At 41.0% G+C, this 16717-nt stretch overlaps 1 protein-coding gene across 1 annotated transcript in view; it reads left to right on the top strand.

Moving 5' to 3' along the window:
* The window catches only part of LOC131681709 (receptor-type tyrosine-protein phosphatase mu), a 366805-nt gene that overhangs the window by 307791 nt on the left and 42297 nt on the right, over positions 1–16717 (top strand). The window contains exons 4-7 of the mRNA XM_058962680.1: positions 8578–8702; positions 8882–8905; positions 9381–9661; positions 10958–11092. Of these exons, the coding sequence (XP_058818663.1) occupies positions 8578–8702; positions 8882–8905; positions 9381–9661; positions 10958–11092 (565 nt within the window). The remainder of the gene's footprint in view (positions 1–8577; positions 8703–8881; positions 8906–9380; positions 9662–10957; positions 11093–16717) is intronic.

Below are 16717 nucleotides of genomic sequence, written 5' to 3'. Positions count from 1 at the left end.
AGGAGAAGAAAGACCAGGCGGGTCAAAGAGGCAGACGCTCGAGGATGCTGTTGCTGCCGAAGAAAAGGACGCCACCTTACAGGGTGAAAGCTGGAGCACCGTTGTAGGTCGGAAGGAGAAACGCGGGAAACAGCAAAAAAAGAAGGAGGAGCGAAAAGGGGAGCAGAAGAGGAAATCAGAACCCTCGGCTCGTCAGAAGGCGCCTAAGGGAGAAGCCGTGCTCGTCAAAGCAAGTGACGAGACTACGTACGCAGCACTGCTCAAAAAGGTCAGAGAGGACCCGGAGCTGAAAGATTTGGGGGAAAACGTGTTAAGAGTCAGGCGTACCCAAAAAAATGAGATGCTCCTCGAGCTTAAGAAGAATACTACGACTAGTAGCTCAGCCTTGCAGGAGACTATAACTAAATCAATGGGCGGAAAGGCAGAAGTTAAAGCCTTAAGCCCGGAGATGGTAATCGTGTGCAAAGACCTCGACGAAATAACGACGGAAGACGAGCTGAGAGGTGCTATGAAGCAGCAGTGCAAACTGGGCGAGGTGCACATGACGATCCGGTTAAGGAAGGGATACGGAGGAACGCAGATAGCGATGATACGTTTACCGGTAACCGCTGCAGACAAGGCACTGGAGGTAGGTAAGGTTACAGTTGGATGGTCGAGATGCCTACTGAGAGCCGCCCCACGAGTAAACAAACAAGCAGAGAAATGCTTCAAATGTTTAGGCTTTGGACATTTAGCAGGGGCTTGCAAAGGCCCGGACAGATCCGGGATGTGCTGGAAATGCGGAGAGACGGGCCATCTTGCGAGAGACTGCACGCAGAGGCCGAAGTGCTTGCTTTGCACCCCAGCGGAAGGAAACGACCATCAGACGGGTGGCTTTAAATGCCCAGCGTACAAGAAGGCGACTGCAGGCCAACGGTGATGGAGATGACCCAGATAAACCTGAATCACTGTGATACCGCACAGCAACTGTTGTGGCAGTCTACGACAGAAACTATGTGCGATGTCGCTTTGATCGCAGAGCCTTATCAAGTCCCCCCTAATAACGGTAACTGGGTGGCGGATAGATCAGGAACCGCAGCGATACAAGTAATGGGAAGATTCCCTATCCAAGAAGTGGTAGAACGTTCCTATGAGGGTTTCGTGATAGCCAAAATCAACGGCATCTTCGTATGTAGCTGTTACGCTCCCCCAAGGTGGACAGTAGAGCAGTTCAGCCTAATGCTGGAGCAGTTAACCGAGCAGTTGATCGATCGGAAGCCGGTAGTCATTGGTGGTGACTTCAACGCCTGGGCTGTGGAATGGGGCAGTAGAGTAACCAACACAAGAGGGTGTATCCTGCAGGAAGCTCTAGCGAAGTTAGACGTACGATTGTGCAATGAAGGCTCTGTTAGTACATTTCGGAGAGACGGGAGGGAGTCCATCATAGACGTCACATTCTGTAGTCCCTCATTGACGGCGAACATGAATTGGAGAGTATGCGAAACGTATACGCATAGTGACCACCAGGAGATTCGCTACCGTATCGGCCAACGGAACCCCGCGGCAGTACAGAGAAGGGTGACCGGCGAACGAAAGTGGAAGACGAAAGCCTTCAACAAAGACCTCTTTGTTGAGGCACTTCGGCCGAACGGCGGGACCGAGAACGTGGATGCGGCTGACCTAACAAGAAGGATTGTGGCGGCTTGTGACGCCACAATGCCGCGAAAACTGGAACCACGCAGCAAACGGCGTCCAGCTTACTGGTGGAACGAGACGCTTAGTACGTTACGCGCTGCTTGTCTCAGAGCCAGAAGGCGGGCCCAAAGAGCAAGGTCGGAACCAGATAGAGAAGAGCATAAGGCATCGTTTCGGGAAGCTAGGGCCGCTCTAAAACGGGAGATCAGACTTAGCAAGTCAGAGTGCCACAAGGAGCTATGCCGAGAAGTAGACGCCAATCCCTGGGGTGACGCATACCGAGTCGTGATGGCGAAAATGAAGGGTCCAACGACGCCAGTCGAAATGTGTCCGAGCAAGCTGAAGATAATCGTCGAGGGTCTTTTCCCGAAGCACGATCCGACTATATGGCCACCGTCACCGCACGGCGAGGAAGAAGGAACAAACATGGATCGGCAAGTGACTAACGACGAGCTAGTAGATGCATCGAAGCGCCTAAAACCAAAGAAAGCCCCTGGTCCGGATGGAATACCAAACGTGGTACTGAAAGCTGCGATCCTGGCATATCCGGACATGTTCAGGATAGTGATGCAGAAGTGCCTAAATGAAGGCAACTTCCCCGAAATGTGGAAGGTCCAGAAGCTGGTGTTGCTGCCGAAGCCAGGGAAGCCACCTGGCGACCCGACCTCGTACAGACCCATATGCCTGCTGGATACACTCGGAAAACTCCTGGAAAGGATCATTCTTAACAGGTTGACGAAATTCACGGAAGGTGAGCGCGGACTGTCCAAGATGCAGTTTGGTTTCCGCAAAGGAGCATCGACAGTGGATGCAATTCGGATAGTGCTCGAGAGTGCCGAGAAGTCATCTAAACAGAAGCGAAGAGGAGATCGATACTGCGCTGTGGTCACGATAGATGTGAAGAACGCGTTCAACAGTGCCAGCTGGGAAGCCATCGCTGCAGCGCTGCATAGAATGAGGGTTCCCGACTATCTGTGCCAGATCCTGAAGAGCTACTTTCAGAGCAGAGTGCTACTGTACGAGACGAGCGAAGGACAGAAGTCATTGCGTGTCACAGCGGGCGTTCCTCAGGGCTCCATTCTCGGTCCAACCCTTTGGAACGGGATGTACGATGGGGTGTTAACGCTGCAGCTGCCTAGGAAAGTGAAAATCGTAGGTTTCGCGGACGACGTGTCACTAACGGTGATGGGTGAGACACTTGAAGAAGTGGAGGTGTCGGTGACGGAGACAATAGACGCGATCGAGAGCTGGATGAACGGGGTTAAGCTGCAAATAGCTCACCACAAGACGGAGGTGTTGTTGGTCAGTAACTGCAGATCGGTCCAACGGATGCAGATCGACGTCGGAGGGCACGTGATTGCATCGAAACGTGCATTGAAGCAATTGGGAGTTATAATCGACGACCGGTTGAGCTTCAACAACCACGTTGATTACGCCTGTGGAAAGTCGGCGAAGGCAACGAACGCAATAGCGAGAATCATGCCAAACGTCGGCGGTCCGAGAAGCAGCACGAGACGTCTGCTATCTACTGTTTCGTCATCGATACTCCGATATGGGGTTCCTGCCTGGAGTGCTGCGCTGAAAACCAAGCGGAACCGTGAAAAGCTAAACAGGACATTCCGACTGATGGCCGTACGAGTCGCGAGTGCCTACAGAACAATATCGTCGGAGGCAGTATGCGTTATCGCCGGGATGATCCCCATCTGCATTACCCTGGCGGAGGACGTGGAATGCTATCAGCGGAGAAATGCACGTAACGCTAGGAGACAGGTTCGAGCGGACTCGTTGGCTAAATGGCAACAGGAGTGGGACAACGCGGAGAAAGGAAGGTGGACCCACCGACTCATCCCAAATGTATCGGCCTGGGTACATAGGAAGCATGGAGAGGTGAACTTCCATTTGACGCCGTTTTTGTCCGGGCACGGATGCTTCCGGAAGTACTTGCATCGGTTTGGACATGCTTCGTCACCCCTTTGCCCGGGTTGTGCGACCGTGCAGGAGACACCGGAACACGTGGTCTTCGAATGCCCTAGATTCGAAGAAGTTCGTAGGGGTATACCTGGTATGACAGCGGACAATATCGTCGAAGAGATGTGCCGTGACGAACATACCTGGGACGCTGTCAACAGAGTGGTCTCGAGCATACTCTCCGAGTTGCAGAGGAAGTGGCGTAGAGACCAACAAGAAACCGCAAATCGGGTTTCGAGAGAAATTCCGCCGCCGGGGAACTCTCCAACTGTGTAGACTAGGTCCACCGCCGGGGACCAGTTGAGTAGTGCGTGATGTAGCACCGAGTTGGGTCGTCGGGGCGCCTGGGAACCGGACGTCAAGCTTCACCGGAATCGCTGAACCGACCTCGACATCCTTCCGGGTAGCTCGTGAGTAGGCTATATCCACCGCCGGGGATTGGACCGAGTAGACCGCGTCGCAGAGCTAGCAGTGGGTCGTTGGGGCGCCGGTGAACCGGAAGTTACGCTCCAACCGGAATCGCCGGATAGACCTCAGCACCTACTGTATGGCCCGTTGAGTAGGCTAGATCCACCGCCGGGGACTAGATCGAGTAGATCGGGCGAAACGGAACGAGAGGAAGCCAAAGAGCTCATGAAATTGTGGTGCTAAAACAAAAGAAGAATCGGTACCGGGGGAGCCTCCTTCGCCGGGGAACTCTCCGTCGGCGTAAGCTAGATCCACCGCCGGGGACTAGACTGAGTAGACCGCGACGAAATACCACCAGTCGCAGGTCGTCGGGGCATCAGCGAACTGGACGCTCTGCTCCACCGGAATCGCCGAACTGACCTCGACATCTGGTTGGTTGGCTCGGTTTCGGGAGAACTTCTCTCGCCGGGAAATTCTCCGTCGGAGTAGGCTAGGTCCATCGTCGGGGACTAGACCGAGTAGTTCGCGAACAAGTCTGGTGCTCAAAGAGTAAACGGCGTTGAATGGTGCGAGAAGGGAGTTGCGGTGCTAACCGACACAAGCGAGCCGCAGGGCTCGGTGAAATAGACAGTCAGAAGTTTGCCGCTCAGACTGTACTCGTAGGGGAGGAGTACTAAGCCTCGACTCACAGCCAGCTTTCCGACTGCCATGCAGAGCTTGCCAGTCTGTGTGGATGGTAGAGAATTGGTGGTGTGTAGAGGAGTGGGGCTGTCACCCTACGGAAGAAACGAACTAGGAAGTAGTTGAATTAGAGTGCGTGCTATGCACATAAAAACCCCTCCCCGAAGTAATGCCGTAAGGTAGTGCCGGGGAGGAATCAGGTTCTGGGCAAGAGCAGTGGTTTTTAGCGGGTCGGGTGATGGCAGCCCAAACCCGTTCCCTGACAATGGGGTTTTTGTACATTTTTCCTCACTCAGGGTTTTTCTGAAAATTTTTTTACTGCTCTCAAAAAAAAAAAAAAAAAAAAAAACATACATACATACATGCATACATACATACATACATACATACATACATACATACATACATACATACATACATACATACATACATACATACATACATACACACAGATATTTTGCGATCTCGGCGAACTGAGTCGAATGTTATATGAGACTCGGCCCTCCGGGCCTCGGTTAGAAAGTCGGTTTTGGAGCAATTGCATAACCGTTCTATATGAGAAAAGCAAAAGAATAATATTTAATTAGCTTAATCAGCATGAGTTCAATGTTATCTTCATGTGATTATATTTTGAAATGTTGGTGGAATGGGTTTTTAAGTGGAGGGAATGGGGGGTTAGTAGAGTGGGAGTGGAGGATGCGTCAGAAATCCTTCATCTTATTTCGGTATACGGGGTGGATGAAGGAAATGCGGGCGTGAGGGTGGTCCAAGGGGAGGGGAGTGATGAACGAGGGAGATGCAAGGGCAAGGCGGTATGGAAGACTAAACATTTTCACAGTCAGTAAGATTATTTTGACTCAAGAGCAATTTTTAAAAAAGGGGTATACAATCCTACGTGCAATAATTTCAAAAAAAAATTGTTCGATTACTGTATTTTATGCAGCAAAACTTTCTGAGAATGAGTTAGAGTGAATGAACATTTCCGTATAAAAAATATACACTTGTCATTTTTCACAAAAAAATATGTGTTAAAAATTTAAATTGGAACCCATTTTTTCAATTTTTTTTTAATTTATCAACAAAAACCTAAAGAGAAAAGAAGCATTTTGAATGTGGAGACTTTTCGGTAAAAAGTTTTCTAACAATAATTTTATATATGTTTTTAAATTTCGTACTAACTAACATTCAAAACTGTAATTTTATTACAGAATGTAATCCTAAGTATCGTTTTAAACCAAAATGCATTTAAAAAAAATCTTTCGAAATGCGATAGTTTACGAGATATTTGGAATTTTGTTAAAAGAAAAAACAGTTAATTCGTGATAATACCCTTTTTAAAAGTTAATAACGTTACCCCATCATAAAATGTCAAAAATCTAATGTTTATCTTATAAATACGTAAAAGAAACTTTTTCAGTGTATTTGGATCATGGAGAAACTTTCAATAAAATAGTTTTACTAACAACAACTTTTGACGTTTTTTTATAATTCACACTATTTGCAGTCAAAAGTACAATTTTTTGAATATGATTCTAAATGCTATTTTAAATCAAAATGCTCATAACAAAAATTTCTGAAATGTAATAGTTCTTGAGATATTAGAAATTTTGTTTTAACGACGTAATTATTTTTTTTATTACGACCTTTTCATAAGCTATGTGCGTTTCTCCATCAGCACCAATAGGTTCTTCAAAAGGCCCTCAACATTTCCTGTAACTTCTCCTTTGATATCAAGGCGATATTGTAACCCATTTGAAAGCTACATGAAAATAACCAAAATATGATCGAACTATTTAGTTTAATCATCAGATCCTTCGGTTGAATAGTATTTTGATTGTTTTCATATAGCTTTCAAATGGTTTACAATATCGCCTTGAAGTCAAAGAGAAAGTTACAGATAATATTATGGGCCTTTCGAAAAAATTATTGTTAATGATAGATAAAGGCGAATAACTTATGAAAAGGTCGTAATAAAACAAAAGAATTGTGTTGTTAAAACAAAATTTAAAATATCACGAGAACTACTACATTTTCGAAAATTTTTGATGTTAGCATTCAAATTTAAAACGGCGTTTAGAATCATATTCAAAAATAAAATTTTGTTTTGACTGCAAATAGTATGAATTATAAAAATATGTCAAAAGTTATTGTTAGGAATACTTTTTTATTGGAAGCTTCTCCATGATCCAAATGCACTGAAAAAGTTTCTTTTACGTTTATAAAACGATAAACATTAGTTTTTTGTCATTTTATGATGGAGTAACGCGAATAACTTTTAAAAAGGACATAATCAGTTAATCCCGAATTAACTGTTTTCGTTGGAACACAATTCCAAATATCTCGAAAATTATCGCATTTTGGAAGATTTTTGTTAAATGAATTTTGATTTAAAATGATACTTAGAATTATATTCTGCAAAAAAAATACAGTTTTGTATGTCAATGAGTATGAAATTTAAAAACATGTGTAAAGTTATTGTTAGAAAAACTTTTTTACCGATAAGTTCTCCATCATACAATCACATTCAATTCAATTCTTTAGATTTTTGATGACAAAATATAAAAAAAATCAAAAAATGGGTTTTTTCACTTTAAATTTTTAACACAAATTTTTGTTTTTGTGAAAAATTACATTTTTTTCAGCGTACATTTTTTTGTACAGAAATGTTCATTATCTGTAACTCATTCTCAGAAAGTTTTGCTGTGTAAAATACAGTAATCGAACAAAAAAAAATAAAAAAATAATGCACGTGGAAATGATTACGCCCTTTTGAAAATTTGCCCTTGTATGAAAATATTGCAATTGTCATAGAAAATCATAGAGATTTATAAACCGAACACACCTTCAAAGTTTCGTTTATGGTCGGCTGGTTTCTCATGGAATCCCTCTACAACATCTCATTAATTTGTTCGAGCCATTTCAAGCATTTCAACGAGATACATATTTATGAATAGTCACCGAAGCCCAAGTTTTTTTGATAAGTTGAAGTTTTTGTGTCAACTTGCTAACAAGTTTGCAAATTAAGGTTTTTGATGTTTGATTATTTTTTTATTCATTTTTATTTTCCATCAGCCTTTGTTCGCATTGGGTGCCTTCCACCTACACCAGAGAGGTGACTCCACTATTTGGACCTTAAATATCGTTCCATCTACAAATGGACCTGGTCCAGTGGGTTTACTTTTCTTAAGTGGAAAGACGTGACCACAGATTTTTCAACTCAGAAAATCTCATCGACCTCGGCTGGAATTGAACCCAGACCCACCGGGGTTAGAGGCGGTCACGCTTACCACTCAACATCCAGCTCCATAAATTATTTTATTTTTATTAATAATTTTTAATTAATTTTTAATTGTTTTCTGGAAATTTTTAGATAGTTTGGATAAGTACCTGAATAGAAAAAAAAGAAATGAAGAGCATTAAAAGTTGAAAATGGTAATAATGATTACAGCAATAATTCCGAAGAGATTATTACTATTAAACCATGCAAGGCTTAAAAAAATCTTGTAATGTGCTACTCCTATTGCAAATGTCTTCTCAATTAGACGTTTTGAATGTCGTGTAACCAAAAGAACTGTGAAACTGATGTTAAGCTTTATGCTGAGATGATGTCAAATTTCTAAATCAACTAAAAAGAAAATAACCGGTTAAAAGGCATAAAGAAGAATCTCTATTCGGTGAACTTGGCTATTTTCTTTTTTTCGATTTAGTCTTCAGCAGACACGCCCGGATCGTTCACTTTAGCTTAAGTCCCAACAGGAAACACGATATAGATGAACACTAAAATTTAAGACTTTTATAATAAAACTTGCAAATTGATAGACCTTTTTTGTTTTATTTTCTTTTCAGGTCCACCTCACGCTACGCCGACCTGGAGAAGCCAAAGAAGAAAAAGACACTCAGTTCCACCAGCCTAGTTTCCATACCAAATACTATAAAGTTAAGCATGTTAAATAGCGGTTTAATTTCGTTAGGTAAGTGCAGTACAACGCCCGCACAGAGGACTAAACGATGGCTGTTTCGTCACCGGACGAACCAACAGCGGCTTTGATCATTTGCATAAATGACCCTAAAGTTAGCGGAATATAGTTCTAATGAAACCATATTGTTTCTCCTTTTTTTCTACTTGGTACTTTCTCATGATTTAATTCAGATAAAATTAAAATATCAGCCAGAGGTAAGTGTATGCAAACAGAAAGACTCCAATTGAAAACTCTTTTCATGGAAATGAATTCGTCGTAGAATCAATTCAAATTGAAACTGAAAATAGAGAAATAATTGATTTTTCTTAGAGCTTCTAAATATGAATTGTACTTGAAAGAGTAACAAAAAATCGCTAGGGCTAACTGGATAACAAGCTCTCATCCATCGGTTGCAATCTAGGAAACCACTCGAATGCTCATCATGATCCATATTCATTCCAACCCCTATCCATCTGTGACTGACCAATCATCCATTGAGCACCATCGAGCGATTTACAAGTTTTTCATTTTCACAGAGTCGTTACCAATTTTAATTGGTTCTCACTGAAACAGAGTACAGGGAAAGAGGATTTCGTTAGCAAAGTGAATTGTAGAAACGGCTTCAAACTAACATTTTTTTTCAATCATTTGCGTTTCTTTTTTGTCGTATTCAATTCAATTCAACTGCAGATGAGAAAAACCCACTTTCGCAAACGATGCCAGACAAACCGACGGAGCTGCGGCACTTTCCCAAACTGTGCGAACAGCGACGAAAGTTTCCCATCCTGTACAAGCTCGAATTTCAGACGGCTGTGAAGGTTGAAACCAACACGTGTAGACACGCGGTGCGCAAATCCAACGCCCACAAGAACCAAAATCCCAAATGCATTCCATACGACTACAATCGGGTCGTGCTCGGCAAGTTCGAAAACATCCCAGACACCGATTACGTGAACGCGTCCTATGTCGATGTAAGTAGAGTAGCAAACACAGTGTCTTGTGTGTCATCCTACATCCATCTTCACTATTATTCTAACACTTACTCTTGCTCATACGCTAACTCCTACTCTTACTCTTACTCTTACTCTTACTCTTAATCTGACTCTTACTCTGACTCTTACTCTGACTCTGACTCTGACTCTGACTTTGACTCTGACTCTGACTCTGACTCTGACTCTGATTTTGACTCTGACTCTGACTCTGACTCTGACTCTGACTCTGACTCTAACTCTGACTCTGACTCTGACTCTGACTCTGACTCTGACTCTGACTCTGACTCTGACTCTGACTCTGACTCTGACTCTGACTCTGACTCTGACTCTGACTCTGACTCTGACTCTGACTCTGACTCTGACTCTGACTCTGACTCTGACTCTGACTCTGACTCTGACTCTGACTCTGACTCTGACTCTGACTCTGACTCTGACTCTGACTCTGACTCTGACTCTGACTCTGACTCTGACTCTGACTCTGACTCTGACTCTGACTCTGACTCTGACTCTGACTCTGACTCTGACTCTGACTCTGACTCTGACTCTGACTCTGACTCTGACTCTGACTCTGACTCTGACTCTGACTCTGACTCTGACTCTGACTCTGACTCTGACTCTGACTCTGACTCTGACTCTGACTCTGACTCTGACTCTGACTCTGACTCTGACTCTGACTCTGACTCTGACTCTGACTCTGACTCTGACTCTGACTCTGACTCTGACTCTGACTCTGACTCTGACTCTGACTCTGACTCTGACTCTGACTCTGACTCTGACTCTGACTCTGACTCTGACTCTGACTCTGACTCTGACTCTGACTCTGACTCTGACTCTGACTCTGACTCTGACTCTGACTCTGACTCTGACTCTGACTCTGACTCTGACTCTGACTCTGACTCTGACTCTGACTCTGACTCTGACTCTGACTCTGACTCTGACTCTGACTCTGACTCTGACTCTGACTCTTACTCTTACTCTTACACTAATTAGAATTTTCAAGATTGTTCTAAAACAACAAATCCTAATCAAACGCTTCATCTCAACCAAACAACCGTAACGAGCTTCCGGTGCAGCAAAAGCTGTGGAAGTGCTTTAAACGATCGACACCAAACATAAAACCCCTAACGATACAATCAACGCCAAATATGTGCCACCGGAACCATGTCAGCATTGCAGTTTCTGATCAAAGTTTAATTTTTTTTTTTCATCTTCTCGTTCACATCCACATCTTTGTCGATACTAAAATCGTGGTGCTACTGGCGAAAACTTGTGCAGAGTTTATTGAAACCCAATGCATACATCGTAACGCAGGGACCAACCGAGGAAACAGTGTTAGACTTCTGGCGGATGGTGTGGCAGGAGAACTGTAGTGCCATTGTGATGCTAACGAAAACTTTCGATTTTACCAAAGTAAGTATATATGTATTCTTGAATAGATAAACTTGGTTGATGTTGTGTACAAAGGATAGCTATGTTTTCAAACATTCTAAAATTGAACATATTTTCTTTGAGAAGTTGTACTTTAATAGAGTTTATTGAATGCAACCGTTGTGGACTCTACATTCAGAATCAATAATGTACTTTTAAGATATTCTACTTCGAAACTAAGGAATGGAAACAACCAAATAACTTTGAAACTGAAAGATATGTACTTGTGAAAATAAAAACATGCTTTCGGTGATAATAACGAACTTTAGAATTTCTCCATGCTTACTCCACTATCTGGAACTAAATCTCATTCTAAAATCTAAAAAATCTCCCACGTAACGAAACTATTTAATCATTTATGCGCCAGCCAATTCAGTAGCACCTGAATTCAATATTGATAATGATTTATTATTTATGCCATAAAAGTAGTATTAAAAAAAAATTGGTAAAATTGGAAAGTTCACGAAAGCAGAAAAATTTGCATCGATGAGGCTTTTTCAGGCAGAGCCTTGTGGAGCATCTAACTAAAAGACCCAAACAAATATTGAGAGGTCTGACGTGTCGCTTCTACCATTCGTTGCTTGGTTGTCGAACGAGCAACAGGTGGGCTGAAACAAACCGAAATAAACCCGTACATATTTGAACCGAATGCATTGCACACATGCACCGGTGTCCCAGCTGTTTTTTTGTTCTGGCGCATAACTAATCAACCCAAATTTTGCAGTTTTTTGGGATCCCAATCGAAACCAAAAAGATTTTTTTCTGGCTTGATACGGTCAAATTTACGTTTTCCATACAACTATGCCTGCTTCTAATAATCAATCATTCCGAAACCGTACACGTCTAAAACACTGACAGAAACTAACATCAATTAAGTCAACTTTGTCGAAAAGGGAAACATAGTACCTAGCTCTCACGGTTATCAGCCACTACTCCCATACATTTCCTAACCTTTCACATATATATGGCGAATTAATTGCCACCATAAATTTCGACACAATATGGGGTTAGCTCCGACGAATTAATAGGCTATGTAATTTTTTTTTAAAGCCCCGGACAACGAATGAGAAATCTCGAGATTATATAAGACAACATTTTGAATGCCAGCTGGTAGTCGGATTCAAGTCCTGTGAATTTAGTATCGGAAGTATTTCAGAAACTGGTGCATTTATTAAAGTTTGAAGAGGCAATTTTTATTCTTCTCGAAAGAAATAATAAACTTTGGGCTTGACACGTGCCATCTAATTCTGTACAAACTGCTGATCAACCTCACCGGCTGCTTTTGCCTTTCTCATATAGAAAGTTTATGCGATCGCTCCAAATTTCGACGAAATTAACCAAGGCCCGGAGAGCTGAGTCTCATATACCATTCGACTCAGTAAAAATTCTCAACTTCTTCATATTTCATGACTTTGTTGAATATTTTCAATGAATTTCAAAAAAACTTTCTTCCATAAATTGTAGCCTGCATTAATTGCAATCGATTGATGCATAGATATGTATGTGTCATCGTTTTGAATTTAAATTTTAGGCTGTTTACCACGCTTGCTTGCCGCGCTTCCATTCATTATCCTTTGATGATGCAACAAACATGTTGGTCCATGCAGGGTCGCGGATCCGCATGTTCCGCACACCTTTAATATGTTGTTCGAAATTAGTTCGCGATGACATTCGGCGTGACATGGCTTTGTTACAAATGACGAGCCTTTCTTTTTCTCGGCGGAATGTTGTTAGATACTAACAGTAGTATATGTGATTTTTTTTCGATCAAGAGGAGGTCCAGAACACCTTTCTTTATTTTCGATTTTGTTATAAACGATTGTTAAAAAATTAAACAATAGATCCGCCTATGTAAAATATGCGAATCTTCACTAGAATGTTGTTGATGTTATTGATTTAGTTCAAGACTTGTGCAAAATCAACGGAATTGCGAAAAAGTGCACTGCGATCGGTTTTAGTCGGTGTCGCTCAATTTCTCGTTTCGACTCATTCATAAATTACGTAACGCAAAAATTGCCCAAAATTGACTCCCCCAATGTAACAAAATGTCACAAATTTCTCTATACCCTCCTCCCTTATTACGTAACAAATTCTGGGAAAAAAATTGTCAGTAAAAACATGTTACGTAACGATCTAGCTTACTCCCCATCCCACATATGTCACAATTTGTCGTACCCCCTCCCCCACCCTAAAAGCGTTACGCTATTGATGAATGGTCTCTTATAGGTGGAAGGCTGCAACCTAGAAAGGTTTTTTCACGGCTCACAGAAAAGAGGCTTGCTATTCCGCGAATTAACAGTTTTCGGTGACGTCAGAGAAATCGTTGAGATAAACAAACGGATTTCTTGAAAGTTGTTAATTGACAATATTTGAGCTCTTACGGTGGAAAAAATAGCAATGGATTTTGACGTAAATTACGCCATAATTACACTAGACACAATGGATAATCAGTGCATCTATGTGATTATTAGCGTAAATCGGGAATTTGGATGCATGCCATAGAAAACATATTCCACCGTAATTTTCTGATCATAGCAAAGGTTTTGGACAACCGCATAGCTTGCTTATTATTTACCAGGTGCCGATCAGAAAAAAAACAATATACGAATTTCATGTTAGCAGCGAACAATACATATATGAATTTGATGTAATTGTTTTCGCCGACGATTTCTATGACGCGCTTTCGTCAAATGTTTACACTCTAACGAGCTAGCCTAGTATATGTAAGCCGTGAGTATTTTTACGATTTGCTCTTGGGAATCTACAGTGATGTGGTGACACAGTTCGTTTGTCATGCAGACTCTTGCACAGTGATGGGTATTACCATGGATGCTTGTATGTTGGATGTTGGATGCTGTTGGATGCTTGATGCTGTTCTGATCTACTCCGGAAATAAAAACTATATTTCGGAACCAGCCTCTTCTTTGGATTCACCAAAATTGAACTACAGATGGAGAGAGTGACCTGATCGATATGTGTTGTGTTGAGTTCAAGGATCCAAAATGCCTACCTTTTCCACGGCTGTAATTTTTCTGCCTACATTCTCGTTTCTCTCTCGATGCTGCTGTCATTCGCTAGTGCAAGACGCCCAGCGCTGTACGGCTGCCTGTGTGCAAAGCAGTAACATGACAAAAAACTACTGTCCCCAGTACAGCCACCAGACGCGAGCGGTACAGCTTCTCTTTCCTTATTTTACATTTTTTAATATTTTCAATCTTTTTAATATTTTTATTCAAAAATGACGACAATGAATGTGGCTCATTTACGCCACGGCCGGCATCAACGTTTTCGTGTGCTGGACTCTCCCTTTGACTATGCAGAGAAAAATGTACAAAGCGAGAGAACAAACTTTACTACGCCACACTCTCACCGAGCAGTCGGAGTACAGCAGCAAAACAAAAATGTATTCTACTGCTGTACGGGAAAATGTACTCGGTTTGGCTACTGTTCTGGCAAGAGCTGTAGTGATGCGTCGCTGTAGCGGGCTGTACGGCTTGTGCAAATGTAAATATATCGAAAAAAATGTAGTTTATCGGTACCGTTGGCATCCCTGGTTGAGTTCAACGAAACAATCGGTGTTTTTGGTTTTAACATGTCTACAAGTAGTTTTGAATTACAGAATTAATTAGTAACAAAAAATCTAAAAACTGTTTTCAAATTTCTCAAATGACACTACACGATCGATACTTTGATTAATTAAAAAACTCAAAACAGGTAGTTTGAGAAAAATGTGGGTTTGCTACTTTTGGTACATCATGTCCACAGTGAATTGTAAACATGTATTCAAAGTCAGTGCCAGGACGCATCCATTCCTTTTTATGTTACATAGAGTACTTGACAATCTGTAACAGTATTAGTGTGTTCAATGATTTTTTTTCCTCCACCTGTCATAATTTTTGATAAGTGGAGGAAAACAAATCGAAAAAAAGCTTTTCGGCCGGATCATTTGTATGGTGGATCCAACCCAACCGGTATTGTAGTCTCCAGAATAAGTTTCACAGTGACACAGAGCATTAAAACACCAATATAAATACTTTAGGAAAGCGATTTCAAACGTTTAAATTGACTGACAGTTTAACATATGACAGCTGGAGGAAACAAACCCCCAAGTAGTGTGAGTGAAATCATTTGCATAGAACTCTATAGTAATAAATGAAATGGCATGGATCATCACGCGTCTCCACTACTATACTGCCCAAGCTAGTCCATAATACCTTTACGGTAATAAGAAAGAAATGCTCTAATAGCAAGACGGTTACTACAACACAGGGTCACAACAACAAATTTGGAGAGAAATTTATCTGGCGCGAACGACGAACACTTTTCCTCCTTGACTCCGATTGCCCTTCCACTTGATTGTCCAGCTTCAATGATGTCCTGATGTACCCTCCTCACCCCGTAAATGATATATAATGTTATTTTACACTATTATATAGATATAAATATTGCATGAATAATAATGAAATAATAATATATACTATACATATACTTGAGGGGTGTATTAGGCGTGATGCCAGCTTGGTTAAACGCATCTCCACTCGGCGTTAGAATGGTATGTTTCTTTTTTACATCCGCAGTGTTGCATGTTAAAATTACTTACTAAAGAATTTTGCAAAATATAGTGTATGAAACCAAAGGCGGATCTAGAAAAAAATTTCGAGAGGGGTCCGAAATCTCGATTTTATAATGAACATTATACATTTCGTAATACGTAATAAGCTCATTTAATGAATATCAGGTTTGTTGGTCAAATTTGGTTTGGAATGATTTGGGTTCGAAACTAATATAAAATTTAAACTAATTCAAAATTTCTCAACCAGTAAAAAAATTTCGGAGGGGGTTCGGACCCCCAAGGCCCTCTCCCTGAATCCGCCACTGTATGAAACTGATATAATGAACAAAATGCATACCACTAATACGATGACTACGACAAAAGAATACACAACAAAATATAATATAATATAATATAATATAATATAATATAATATAATATAATATAATATAATATAATATAATATAATATAATATAATATAATATAATATAATATAATATAATATAATATAATATAATATAATATAATATAATATAATATAATATAATATAATATAATATAATATAATATAATATAATATAATATAGTACAATAATAAAAGTTATGATCGTAATGTATGTAATAAATACAATGAAAATAAAACATATAATATACATTTTATACATGCATATGACGAGACGAAAAACATATAATGCATATAATAATAAAGTGACTAAAATAAATATGTGAATGAAATACGTGCAATAATTGAAATAACATAATGCTTATATAACAAGTAGTATAGAATAGAGATATTGGTTCTGAACATTTGAAAGCATGTAAACAACATTAGCTATGACAAATAATGTGAGAATCATAAATATTTAAGTTGCGCATGCTACTTCAAATTATATACATTTATAATAATTTAAAAATAAATATACCGTTAAATTCCATCCTCAGTTCAAGACGCTCCGGTAGAGCGTGCGCGATAACCGAAGCACGTATGCAAAAATCGGCTCAGACCCACCCATCGAAAAGCGAATGAAGAAAAGTCACTTCGTGTGACTGTCAA

This window comes from Topomyia yanbarensis, chromosome 2 (assembly GCF_030247195.1).
Source record: "Topomyia yanbarensis strain Yona2022 chromosome 2, ASM3024719v1, whole genome shotgun sequence".
NCBI lineage: Eukaryota > Metazoa > Arthropoda > Insecta > Diptera > Culicidae > Topomyia > Topomyia yanbarensis.
This window is presented reverse-complemented; position numbering and strand designations above follow the sequence as displayed.